The 13721-nt window shown below is 42.0% G+C and overlaps 1 protein-coding gene across 1 annotated transcript in view; it reads right to left on the minus strand.

Annotated features, from left to right (window-relative positions):
* Positions 1–11085, minus strand: part of RGS22 (regulator of G protein signaling 22) — a 71266-nt gene extending 60181 nt beyond the window's left edge. The window contains exons 1-2 of the mRNA XM_086609329.1: positions 11020–11085; positions 7034–7096 (exon numbers count right to left, since the gene is read on the minus strand). Of these exons, the coding sequence (XP_086465455.1) occupies positions 7034–7096; positions 11020–11085 (129 nt within the window). The remainder of the gene's footprint in view (positions 1–7033; positions 7097–11019) is intronic.
* Between the last annotated feature and the right edge of the window lie 2636 nt (positions 11086–13721).

The raw sequence follows: 13721 nt of genomic DNA on the forward strand, positions 1-13721 counted from the left end.
AGTTTGATCCCAAGAGAAACTGAATGACCAAAGCTTGGCCACCTCTTAGGTTAAGGCCCTGAAAGGGTGGGAATGAATACAGACCTCACCCAAGAGCTTTGCCAAATCTTCCTTAAGACGAGTATGTGTGTATCATAAATAAATGTCAGTGAGAGTCCAGACCAGAAGAGAATTTCAGCAGTTCTAGGAAGTGCCTGGAAAATTCACACTGCACATGGTCAATGGCAAATTTCCTAGTGACTTTAATGAGTCCAGGATTTCCCTGCCACTGATGAGTGAGACACAAGTCACAACCACATACTACAATCTAACTAAGAGAGGAGAGAAGAACATTTTGAGTAAATCTGCTATCAATAAGAAAAATGTAAGGAAAGCTTATTTTGCTTCCTTGAATGTCAAAGATAGGAAACAACTTTTAGTCCTGGATAAGACTCAACATAACGTGCATGTAGGGCCGTACTGATGTAAAAGTCTTTTTAAGGGAGGTTGTATTGGTACCTGCAGCCTCCCTCCACACACCTGGAAAAGACAAGGAAATTAATGAGCATAGATTGATGCCTTGAATTGATGCGTCAAATTGTTCACAACCATCTTCAAAACAGAGAAGGGCCCGAACTATTCAGCAGAGCGAATTGCTTTTTGCCCTTTCTGTCACCTGCTACTCGTAGATAAGGTCTGTTTTTACTCTTGATGGCACCAGGTTTTCAGGACCATTCTGTTTTCAGAAAGACCAATTGGCCCAAACTTTATTACTTGTGATTTGTTTTTGAAGTTGTCACCCACATCAAATCCTGGATCCCAGACTACTCCTCAGAGTCATGCTTAAGTTAAAACTGTTAGCTGCATACTGGCCTGTATCCATCTTCCTAGACCATTTAGCATAATTTTTTTTAATCATATCACAATAGTTTCTACTAGCATGAAAATTATATCAAGCAATATACCTACAGTATGCTACCTCTTCTTTCTGTGTGGTAAATATATTCTTGGATGTTTTAAATATATGGATCAAAGATGCAAATTCTAGGGATGCCTGACTGACTAGAAATGGAAATGTATCCAGGCAATGTTTCTCTTAAGTCTTTCGTTTCAGATTAGTTCCTAAGGAAGGTGCAACTCATCTGTATGTCATGTGAATGGTTTCTGCTACTGTGAAATCACTGTACTACTGGCAACAAGTGCCTTCACGAGGTCCTTTGTATTATTATTTTTAGATGTATTAATACATCTCTGTGCTCCTAGGCAAGAAAAGAAGAATGTGTTTAATGTGATAAAAGGGATAAAGTAATTGCTTCATTCTCTTTTGGTTTTTTTATGACTGGAGAGCTTTTTTGGTGAGAATGACTTTCAAAAGAAGTAGTCTTCAAACCTGAAGTTGATAAAACTGTGGTCACTTGGTATCTTTCTGCTGCAAAGGAAACCCACAGCCAGGGCCTTGCCACCAAGAGTGCCATCTCCTGAGTATGCTTCAACTGAAGTGCAGTTAGCTCTTTTGTCTCTAGTGTAACTCTTCGAGGTCACAAAGAGGAGTGTGTCTTCTTCAGGATCACTGGTAACTGGAAAATGAGGAGTAAGGCCCCAGCATGGACCTGGCATGGAAAAAGTAGCAGGCACCTTGTAGAGTGCAGAAAAAACAAGTTGACATCACTGGCCTTTCTTACTGAGATCTCCAACACTGAGGCAGAGGGCAATTTCTGACTTCTGAATTTTCATTCCTGGCTAAATATATTCCTGGATATTTTAAATACATGGATCAAAGATTCAAATTCTAGGGATGCCTGACCGACTAGAAATGGAAATGCATCCAGGCGACGTTTCTCTTAAATCTTTCATTTCAGATTAGTTACTAAGGAAGGCATAACTCATTTGTATGTCATGTGAATGGTTTCTGCTACTGTGAAATCACTGTACTACTGGCAACAAGTGCCTTCATGAGGTCTTTTGTATTATTTTATCTTTCAGAAATATTTTCTTTACAAACTATCTTTCATTACAGTATGAGTACCTAGATATTCATGTCAGATTGTATTGAATATTATTATAACAACAGAATCACTTGAAGGATATACTGTAAAGCAAAGCAAAAAAAAAAAAAAAATCTGCTCCTGCTATAGCAAGTCCCCAGTGATACAATTTTCCATATGCTAGTGGTGCATTATAAATCAGCGCAGAGGCAGCCTCTTAAAATAAGCATATGCTACTCCTGATTTCTTGTATCGAGTCACAAAATATTTTTAGTTTAACTTGTTGCCTAACTACTAGCACACCTGGGTTATACTGTTCCCAGGCAACAGCTTATACGCACAACAAGAATAAAGCAGTGGAAATTTAATGTGAAGTTTTAGTAGAAGCCTTCTGAGAAGGGAAATATAAGGTATTCAGACCACAGAACTCCAGGCACTAATAGAACTTAATCCTGAAGAGAGTTATCGGGAAAAGATCAAAGAGAAAATAAAACCAATTATGAGAACATTACAGACAAAAATAGCTAATAGAGCTTCTGTTTTCATGAAGGTATGTAAATATATAGAAAAGAGAACGTGTCATCTTAGAAACCTACCAAGATTACCAGTGCAAAACACTGACTACTCAGGAGTGTCTGTGAAGTCTTTTCTGTGGGCTTCCAGAGCCGTCAGGAGCGCCCAGAAAATCCCTGTGATTCAGGGGTGCTAAGCTGTGCCAGTACTGCAGGCTGAGGAGCCCTCTGAGGCCAAGGAGAATTTTGGCCTCTAATAGATGTCCTGAAATCTGTGCATGTCCAAGGAGATCCAGAAACTAAGCAGGCTGAACTTCTTATCCGCTCCATCCTCTGTGATTGGGGGAAAACTTGAAGCGTAGTTTCCAAATAAGCAGCAAAGGCATGGAGGATGGTATTCCTGTGCTAAGAACAATCTGGCACATGGAAGGAGGCCTGGGTTTAAAAGCTACATAGTTAGGCTTGGATTTAGGCAGATGTCCTAAAGCAGCTGCAAAGAGGGGAGGGGGCGGGAAGAAAGAGAAAAACCGCAGCCCTCTCACCATACATTTTCTTCCACCTGTGTCTCCTTAGCTTTGTAAAAATTATTCTAGGAATCTTGCGGTATGGTGAAAGCATGTAAAGGCTGAGCTCCTGAGCGAAGTCAGTATCGCTGCTGTGCACAAAACCCACACTCTGATATAGAGGTAATACCTCCAGATTCTATTTTAAGATAAAAAATTGGCATGGGGAGCCCATTTTACCATCCTTAGTTCTGCGGCTCCCATTAAACATACTTTTACACAAATTTATGATGTGGCTTACAGAGGACATCTGTGCCTAGTTCAGTTTGGTAATCCTAAATCATAACTAAATTTATTTCGATAGTTGCTTCACCATAGTCTTAGGTCTAAGGAACATCAAGAAATGTTCTGCCCCTTTGTTATGGTTTGAAGTCGGGGGGGGAGGTCCGGGTGGCACAAGCTGCCCATCAGACCGGACTCCCGTCCCCCTCGGGGCTTGAGCCAATCGGCGCCTCTGCGAATTGCCCTATTTACGTCGGACAAAGGAACCGGAAAGGTGTGCCTTTGCCCAGGAGCAAGGAGACGGGAGGGGGGCACGGCCCCCGCTCCCGGCTCCCGGCCGGGCCGGCGGCCTGGCCTGGGCCGGGCCCGGCCCGCTCCGTCGAGGATGGCGGCGGCGGAGCCGCTTGGGGAACTCGGGGAGAGCCCAGCTGCCGGGGCGCCCACCGGGCCGAGTTCACCCAGACAGGACTGAAATCTAAGAGAAACGGCCACACAGCTAAGAGGTCAGTGAAGATGGAACGGAACAACGTGTGCCGCGGCTGAGTCCCCCTTGGCAGCAGCCCCTTTACAAACAGTCCTCGGTGGAGCAAGCGGAAACCCACTCGCAGCCCGTGGATGACCCACGTCGGAAAGAGATGCCTAAGCCTGAGACTGTTCTGAATCATGGGCACAGGTAGAGACACTTTTACGCATTTTACGCATTTTACGCATTTACGCATTTAAAGTTTCTATGGAGACGCATTTAAGGTCGGCATGACGACCCACACCGGAGCACATTTAAAGTTTGTTGATGACCCACGCCAGAGTGAGTGGCTACAGCTCCTTAAAAGCCCAGGACTGGTAAAGCCTGCACTTGGGGCAAATCCGATGGGGTAAGGATTTGCCCCCCAGCGGGCAGGATTCACGCCTTCGCCGTGAGTAGGGGATCCACTGGATCAAGGGACAATGGTGTAAGGACTCCTTTTCCTTTAAGAGAAGCGGCAGTAACAACTTGGAATGAACTGACCTGCACTCCCCCATTCCCTGCCCCCTGCGCCGCTGGGGGGAGGAGGTAGAGCTGGGAAGAAGAGGCAAAGGTGGGGGGGAGTGGTGTTGGTTTTAAGACCTGGCCTTGTTTTCTCGTTATTCTCTTAAGTAACCGTTTTTGTGTGCTTTTCTCTTTCTAGGTAGCTGTTAATAAATAGTTTTGCATTAAGAAAAAGCCTCTTTTGCCCGGGACCGTGGTTGGTGGGTGCTCTTCTGTTCCTGTCTCGATCCTCAGCTCTTTTATTACATTTTTCTCTCCTCTCCATTTTACTGGACTGGGAGAGCTGCGTGGGTTTGGTTGCCGGACTCAGCCTAACCCACGACAGTCTTTTTGGCGCCCAACGTGGGGCTGAGGAATTCGAGATAGGGATGGAGACTGGGAAAGGTAACGGGCAAAACATGGACTGCATAGTGGTGAAAAACAGAAGGACCTTGGAAAGCTCAGCTTGTTGTGACTGGTGAAGGTACCAGGGGTGGATTGTTTATGAAAAGCTTGTTCTTGTTCAATATTGTTTGCAAAATCTGTGTTCTTGTTGATGTAACTGAAATTGTGCCTCAATAGGGAATCCGCAGAGGCGAGGGGTGGAATGTTATGGTTTGAAGTCGGGGGGGGAGGTCCGGGTGGCACAAGCTGCCCATCAGACCGGACTCCCGTCCCCCTCGGGGCTTGAGCCAATCGGCGCCTCTGCGAATTGCCCTATTTACGTCGGACAAAGGAACCGGAAAGGTGTGCCTTTGCCCAGGAGCACGGAGCCGGGCGGGGGGCACGGCCCCCGCTCCCGGCCCCCGGCCGGGCCGGCGGCCTGGCCTGGGCCGGGCCCGGCCCGCTCCGTCGAGGATGGCGGCGGCGGAGCCGCTTGGGGAACTCGGGGAGAGCCCAGCTGCCGGGGCGCCCACCGGGCCGAGTTCACCCAGACAGGACTGAAATCTAAGAGAAACGGCCACACAGCTAAGAGGTCAGTGAAGATGGAACGGAACAACGTGTGCCGCGGCTGAGTCCCCCTTGGCAGCAGCCCCTTTACAAACAGTCCTCGGTGGAGCAAGCGGAAACCCACTCGCAGCCCGTGGATGACCCACGTCGGAAAGAGATGCCTAAGCCTGAGACTGTTCTGAATCATGGGCACAGGTAGAGACACTTTTACGCATTTTACGCATTTTACGCATTTACGCATTTAAAGTTTCTATGGAGACGCATTTAAGGTCGGCATGACGACCCACACCGGAGCACATTTAAAGTTTGTTGATGACCCACGCCAGAGTGAGTGGCTACAGCTCCTTAAAAGCCCAGGACTGGTAAAGCCTGCACTTGGGGCAAATCCGATGGGGTAAGGATTTGCCCCCCAGCGGGCAGGATTCACGCCTTCGCCGTGAGTAGGGGATCCACTGGATCAAGGGACAATGGTGTAAGGACTCCTTTTCCTTTAAGAGAAGCGGCAGTAACAACTTGGAATGAACTGACCTGCACTCCCCCATTCCCTGCCCCCTGCGCCGCTGGGGGGAGGAGGTAGAGCTGGGAAGAAGAGGCAAAGGTGGGGGGGAGTGGTGTTGGTTTTAAGACCTGGCCTTGTTTTCTCGTTATTCTCTTAAGTAACCGTTTTTGTGTGCTTTTCTCTTTCTAGGTAGCTGTTAATAAATAGTTTTGCATTAAGAAAAAGCCTCTTTTGCCCGGGACCGTGGTTGGTGGGTGCTCTTCTGTTCCTGTCTCGATCCTCAGCTCTTTTATTACATTTTTCTCTCCTCTCCATTTTACTGGACTGGGAGAGCTGCGTGGGTTTGGTTGCCGGACTCAGCCTAACCCACGACACCCTTCCTAATGCTGGCGGTGATTCCTATCAAGCAAGTTGTGGAACTGAGTATATGTTCTTATGGTGCAGCCTGTTGGGCTGCGGTACTTTAGGAGGGGGACAGGCTGTGGGGCAGCTGTGGAGTAAATCAGCTGGAAGGCCTCACGAGAGCCATGAGTGACACTGTGGAAAAGTCTGTGCCATCTTGCAAGTGAGTATGGGCATGAAGTGTGGGGATGGAGAGAACGGGGATAGTCAGAGTCGAGACTAAGATGAAGTTGGATGAGGCCGCTGCATTGAGGGAGAAGGACAGTACATGTGACTCCCATGAGAGTGTGAGGAGGGAGGGCAATTGTTGGGGAAAAGAAGCAAAATAAAAGGCAACTGGTTAAATATAGGGCACTGGGTATGATGGTTTAACTGCAACCGAATCAGCCCACAGAATACAGCGTAAGGCTGCATCCTTCTAGCTGCAGATGGGAGGGGAAGAGGAGGGGAGTGCCAACTTTGAGATCTTCACAGCAATGAAGAGAAACAGAGTTGGTTCTTGAGGTAAAGTGGTTATTAATCACTGAGTGCTTGGCCAGAAGAATGTAAAAGGACCAACATTTGTTGTGTCAGCATGTCATGATACTGGGATAAAAGTGGATCCCTTACGCTTTTTAAATAAGTATTTACGTTTCTTTTCCATTTCCTATGCATATTATTTTGGTGCACTGTGATTTAAACATGTAAATTTGCAAGAGAAAATCTGTCTCTAGAAGTCCAGATATTGTGTTATTTTTCCTGATAAATAATAACATTGAACAATAAGAGTCGCTACCATTAAAATACAGACATATTGTAAAAGCCCTTTAACTTCCCAATGGCAGAATGCGAAGTGTTCTAAGATGGATTACCTTACTACTAATTTTATTAAGGTGTTTCTAGTATTTTGCAAGGAATTTCTGTAAGGTACTTACTGGAAGACTCAAAAATTCGTTGAAGTAGTCCACCAACATATCATCTGTGGCTAAGCATTCTTCCTACGGAGAGACAAAACCACAAAGCAAGGCTTGTACTAGTCTGGACTAACATGGTTTGAATGCACTGTTGCCTCAAACAATGACTTTTCCATGAGCTAAGACATGCAAAATTTTGCAAAATGCTATGTCCCACTTTTGAAAATGTAGTCATTGCATCATTGTTATATTCTAGCCATTGCACATAATTGAGGTCCTTAGCAATTTAAAAAACGCACGTGAAGGTAAATCCTTTGCCAAGGAATTTGCAGATAAAGCCTTCATAAACTCAACAGCTTCTAAATGCTGCAAATCTGCATGTTTACTTTTGAAAAAATGTGCATAAGCTCACAGTCTAGAAATTCCTCACATTATACCTTTCTCTCTCACATCTGGGAAGGAGGGGAGTATAAAAGCTCACCAGAGCCTGCTTCTGCTCCCACACTGCTGCTTCATTGATCTACAATTTGGCTCACCAAGCAAGCAGTATATGCCATACTTGGAATCTGACAAAACTGGGAGACTTTCTGTTGACTTCATCAAAAGTTAAGACTGCATCTGCAGGTGGTTTTGTACCCTTTCTGATCCCTGCATTTTAAATCCTGTTAAAAAGACTCAAAAACTGTAGGATAGAAATATATTTTTTTTTTTTACTATTGACAAAACAATAAATATGGATCTCAGTCTTACTTCTACTGCACTTAATACCACCTCCACTCTCATTTCAGTTCAACAGAAGGTAAAAGTAGACCATTATTCCAGTGGTCTTCAAAAATCTGTCTTCAGTATAATGAAGACTTCTAAACAATTTTTAATAGTTTCACTTTCTTGAATATTCTGTTATTTCTGCCTTGCAACACAAGAAGAATGCACCTAAATCAAATGTATTTGCTGATATCAGCAAATGTCTTGGGATACAAATGTTTTTTCTCTTTTTTAAGTTCATAGCATTGAAATGCACTAGTGAGGAATACTGTTAAAGAGAGGTTATGCACAGTGAACATGGTATCACTTGTAGGCAAGCAGTATCTTGATCCAAACTCCACAGTGTCTAACTAATTAGAAACAGCTTGTAGTTAGGTAAGGAAGAAATCTTGGGCTAATCTACTTTAATATGAACTCAGGAAACCCCCTGTGTGCTGCTTGACAAGTCAGAACCAGACCTGATGGTGTTTGTCCAGCCTTAGTCTGCCAACATTTATTCCTTAGCACTGGTGGTTGCTGCTATGACTGATACAGGACAGGCAAGTTAGCTCATGTTCATTCCTGGAAAATGTTGACAACACTGAAAGCAAGGCTTTCTGCATTACAGAGATCGTGCTTTATTTGGATCGCAGGCCCGTGGTCCAGTGTAATTGCAGTACCATGGACCTGGAGACGTTAGGGCACTGATTAAATAGGAGAATTTACCAAAGTGTCTAATCCTAAGCATTTTGATGTCAACAGAAAATCCTCTCGCTCATGTCACTAGGCAATCAATCAGATCCAGAAATCTCAATTCATCAAGTGTTGATACAATTAACAAAAAAATTTATTAGAAACAAGCTGCAGTCTGCCTCATGTTTGGTTTGGGTAATGCGCAATTAGATTTGACACTGATAAGAATGAATCTGAAGATGGCTAGATATGATAATACCCCATGTAAATTTTTTTTTCAAAGGACTTATTCAAAACAATTCATTTATTACCAGTTGAAGTATAAGCTCTTTAAGAATATGCAGGAACATGTGTTTTTAATTTGCCAAGGATATAATTCTCTGTAGTCCCATATAACAGCAAGAAATGTAAACACAGTGGTTCATTAATCAATAAAATGTTTATGATCTTATTAATGCAAACTTTAATACTTACTGATCTTACTGCATCTCTACACAATGTACTTTCCTCTGTTTTTTGGAGGGGTTTTTGTGGTCAGTTTTATTTTAATTTGAAAGCATAGTTGCACTTTCATATTTGTACATTGTAGATTATGGAGTAAACAATACTACAGCTTAGATTTTTGTGTCAAGAAGCATTTTGTTTCGTTTCTTCCCGTGCCAGTTTTCCTGCTGCACAGTTCAAATTATGACTGGAAAAAGCTGCTTACAGTTGCAACTGAAGGTCAAGGTGTGATAAAAATTGGTCCAAAACTGCAGTTTCGCCTTCGGACAATTTGTGTACCAATAAGAATATCCTGGATCTGATTTCTATCACTCTTTTATTATTGAAAAAAAAATAAAAAACACTTTGGCAATGTATACAACCATTTCTTAGATATTTTGTAGAAACAAACCTAATGACTTTCTATCTATAGTATTTGATAGCTTCCTCTATTACTGCCATCATGAAAAAGTACAGAAACACAGAAACATTATTAGACACCAAACGAGAAGCTGAAAGTGGGTAAAAGTGACACCATCTTGAAATGTTTGCATTTCACATTGCAGCACCCACTAAAATGTTAAATACCTCTCCACTTTTGAAAAATATATAATAAATGGCATCTTTAAATGCCAAAAGTTAAAGTTAGTATAAAACCCCAATCCTGCATAGAAATGACAACTTCATGTCTTTCTGTGAAGTTCACCTGGAGTCAGACATGTCACATTAAGTAACCTGCAGAATCAAGGTTTAATGCAATGTAAATATGCAGTTGAGAGATGTTCTCATGTACATATTTACATATGCTAAATATCTGCTATATCTATTTTGTCTCTCTACCTGGATTAATGTTGATTCTGTTTATGATCATAAACAGTATAAATAAATAATATCTAGAGGCTCCCAAAAGGAACAGAAATACATTTATACTTTAAAATACAGTTACAAAGGCATCCAAAACAAGGAAGAGGCAAACATTATCGTAGCTGCAAGATTTAAGGTGTCATTTCATATGAGTTAACAGACAAACATATCTACCTTTCAAATGAGAAGACAAACATCAGGGAAGTCCTATAACAAGCTATGAGCAAAGGGCAGAAAAGGTAAAGTAAGGCGAAGATTGTTAAACCTGTCATGTTGAACTGTCCATTTGATTTTTTCCTTCCGTCCTCCTATTTCACTTTCCATTTCCATTCTTATTCTCCATAGTTTCCTGTTACTTTTTTTTTTGTAATTATTTTCAAACTAAGTATTTTTTTTGTCTGAGAAAATTTTAAGAAATTACTCAGTACTCCATACTTACACAGAGGAAACAAATGAGAAACCAAGCAACAGTTTCTGAAAACATTTTTTGCTTTTTTTGCTTTACAGTTGCATGACAAAGTGAATGATCAAGCCTTATAAAGTATACTTACAAACACTTCTTCTGTTATACATGGAGGCTCTGAAACACAAAAATGAAATATCATGTGTTATCCAAGCAATACAATTAAGCTTGTTCAACTATGATTATTGTACAGAAACAAAAACTAGTGAGGCATGACAACCTTCCTGGATACTCTGAAATAAAATAACTCAGTCTGAGGAAACAAAATAAACTCTAAGAACATGCAGTAATGTTGACCCATACTTAAAAAAGTTCAGCATCACAAGAATGATTTAAATATAATTAAAGTATTATTTAACTAGATTATTTCTCAAATATATCAGTTAACGTCTTGTCAGCTTTCCTCCACAAAATTGATTACTAGAAGCTTGCTGGTTTTAATGAAAAAACAGATTTGTATGAGACTCTGGGAATCTTGAACAGCAAATATTATGAATCCTATGATAAAATTCCAAAAAATGTAATTGCCAGTGTTCCCAGATAACCAAATCCCACTCATTCTAGGATTGTGATACCGTTTGAAGGGTATCTGAAGTTTTCTCTTCAGATTGATGAATTTTGCTGGGCAAGTTTAAACCGAGCAATTCAAGATCTCCCTCTTCTGTATCACCATCTCTATAACTGAGACAATCACCCTGAGGTCAGACCCCCTGTCTGACACAAAGTCAGTCCATCGCCCTACGTGGAAAGCACTACGTACCGGTGGTGAGCCTCTTCGACCGCATCCTGGATCTACACACATAAGGGCCGGCACCCACACCCGCATTCTGCACACATGCTTACAAGCTCGTACGCAAAGGCGAAATCCCTGTCTGCAGACTAGAAATAGAAGCTGCAGAGTTCCTGGGCCTGGCTGGAGACTGCTGGTGTGCACCAGGGCAGGCTGGTTCTGCTGTGCGGCTCACAGCGAGCGGGGTTGCCATGGCACTGCAAACAATGCACGGGATGAGCCGGGTGGTAAGCAAATACTTCTGCTGCTGACATGAAGCAGACTCAGATATCAGACACACTGCTGATATGGTCCCAAAAAAGATGCCTGTGAACTAGGAATCTGAGGATATTTGCAGTAAGAAATTAAATCGAACGCTCTTTTCTCAACTGGCCTAGGTGGTTCATAGTCCAAAACAGTATGCCGCCTTCTCTTATGTTAGCAAAACCCTCCAGCCACATGAGATTTAACGTGAAAAAAAAAATCTCAAAAACATGCAACTAATGACCAATGGATTTACATCATGTATCAAATAATTTCGCATTCATAAGTGGACTGTGAGGCTTGATCCCAAGTAACAAAGTCAGTCCTATCTATGGTAGAGAACTTCCACTGCAGCCAAGTAAGAAAGGTGAGGAGCTTCGTATTGCTGAGGTTGAGATGAAACCTGGGCTGCGTCCTAACAGGTACAGATGGCTCCATAGTTCTATACCAAAACCACAACTTGCAGCCTTGGCAACAGCCTTCCTCCCTTCTGCCAGCTCCCAGGACCCAGACCTAGCAGAAATCCAAAAGCAGCTGCATTTTCTCTCAGTTAGGAAGTTTATAAATAAGATAGGGAGAAGGAGAAAAGACATTAAAGAGACATGGAAGACAGTCTACTCCCAGGATGTTAATTTCTTCCGTGGCTCAAGGGGATACGCCCAGGATATAAGAGGAAGTCACATTTCTGGTATGGTCAGCTAAAGCTGTTTACAAAGAAGGAATTCAGGCTCCTGTATAAGGTTTACAGTGAACTTCAGCTGTTCCACAACTGGGATCTGAAAACATTCTACCTGGTATCTGACCCTGGAACTGCTAAAATTCTTCAGGCACCTTTAGGTTTTTTGGCATGAAAGTTCCCTCAAAGGTTTTACTGCTGTTTATTTCCAGAACAGCACTGGTTTCAGTAGCTTGGCATAAATCCCACTGGGATCAGTTGGACAAGATGTCATGTATGCAAGTTACATGAAGGGCTCCTTTGAGAAGCCTAGTCCATCAGCTGTGCTCAAGAAGTGCCCAAAACGCACCAAGAGCTTCCCATTCCCAGCAGATACTATCATTTGTACCTCTTTTACAGAGCAGAATAGTCTCTCCAGTCATACTCCACAGCTGTGAAAAAAAAAGTTTTAATTTGATTCCTACATGACTTTGGTGGAATCCATGATCAAGTGAAAACAGAACAAGTGCATACACTCAGGGACTACAGCTGAATTCCAGGAATTGATGACTGTCAAAAATGAATAAGAGGCAAATAAAATATCATCGAGGCAGGGAAAATGGCTTAATCTCCTAGAAACACAGGGTATTTTGCACCCTCTACTCCAGATGTGCATTCTCACTCCTGGGGGCACCTGCTAAATACCACAATCACCGCTCTAATTTCTAGATGCCAGAATAATGCCTCTTCTGACTATCTTGGTGGAATGCTGTTAGCTGCCTGATTAGCTTTATAGGGTGGGTTGTTTTGTGGGGTTTTTTTTCACTTAAGGTAAAAACAGTACTTCCAAAGACCTAAGAGAGAAGCTGAATATCATCCCCAAGATAGACATTTCAGCCAAAAGTTTGATAAATATGAAAAATATATTTAATAGAATAAAAGAATAAAATATAAATATTCAAACTTAAGTGAGCCATGGACAATTTAAATAGCATGATCAGTATTCTGATGAAGTATTAACTACCCTTAAGTTCTCTGTGTGCAAATTCTAGTCAATAAGATAGGACAAACAGTAGGTTGAAACTGAACTGCATACATTTAAACACATGATTTCTTAGCACCATATATCAAGACATGTTCTGTTGCGATTATGAAATATTTCAAATAGGTATACCTAATGTATATGTAAGAGCAATATGCATAACAAGACAGCCCATAAAATTTAAAAAGTGAAACCTTTCCAATATGTAGAGGAATTGCACTGCATTGTATATGAGACTGCATTGTCTTATAACCAAACTACTTAATATCATTTCAAATGTTTATGCTAATGTTTATTCCACTCCTTTTCCCCCTGCGCCTTTTTCTTTCTGATGTAGGTTTAGACATAGTCTTTGGTGTATAATGTTCTCCTAAACTTCCCTAATTGCTTGTAATGTTTGAAGAAAAAACAGCAACAGGAATATGACGAATGCCTCTTTTTTAAAATTAGAAATGGAAGCCACAAGTCAGCATAGACAGAATTGAAGTTTGAAAATGAGTGAATAAAAAAAAAAACACATAAGTCCTCTTTCTCTCCTTCTGTCATCTGGTATATTTTGGTATAAAAATCTTAGGTCTTTGTTCTCTTTATAGTGTGCTTCAAAGACTGCATTTTGGATAAAGCTCATTAGGAAATACTGTATTCTCTCACAGAGAATCAATTACCAGTTTTTACAACTTTCTCGTTATCTTAGTTAGCAACACACATTTTGTGTGCGTGCATTTCAGTCCT

This window comes from Tauraco erythrolophus, chromosome 3 (assembly GCF_009769465.1).
Source record: "Tauraco erythrolophus isolate bTauEry1 chromosome 3, bTauEry1.pri, whole genome shotgun sequence".
Lineage (NCBI taxonomy): Eukaryota > Metazoa > Chordata > Aves > Musophagiformes > Musophagidae > Tauraco > Tauraco erythrolophus.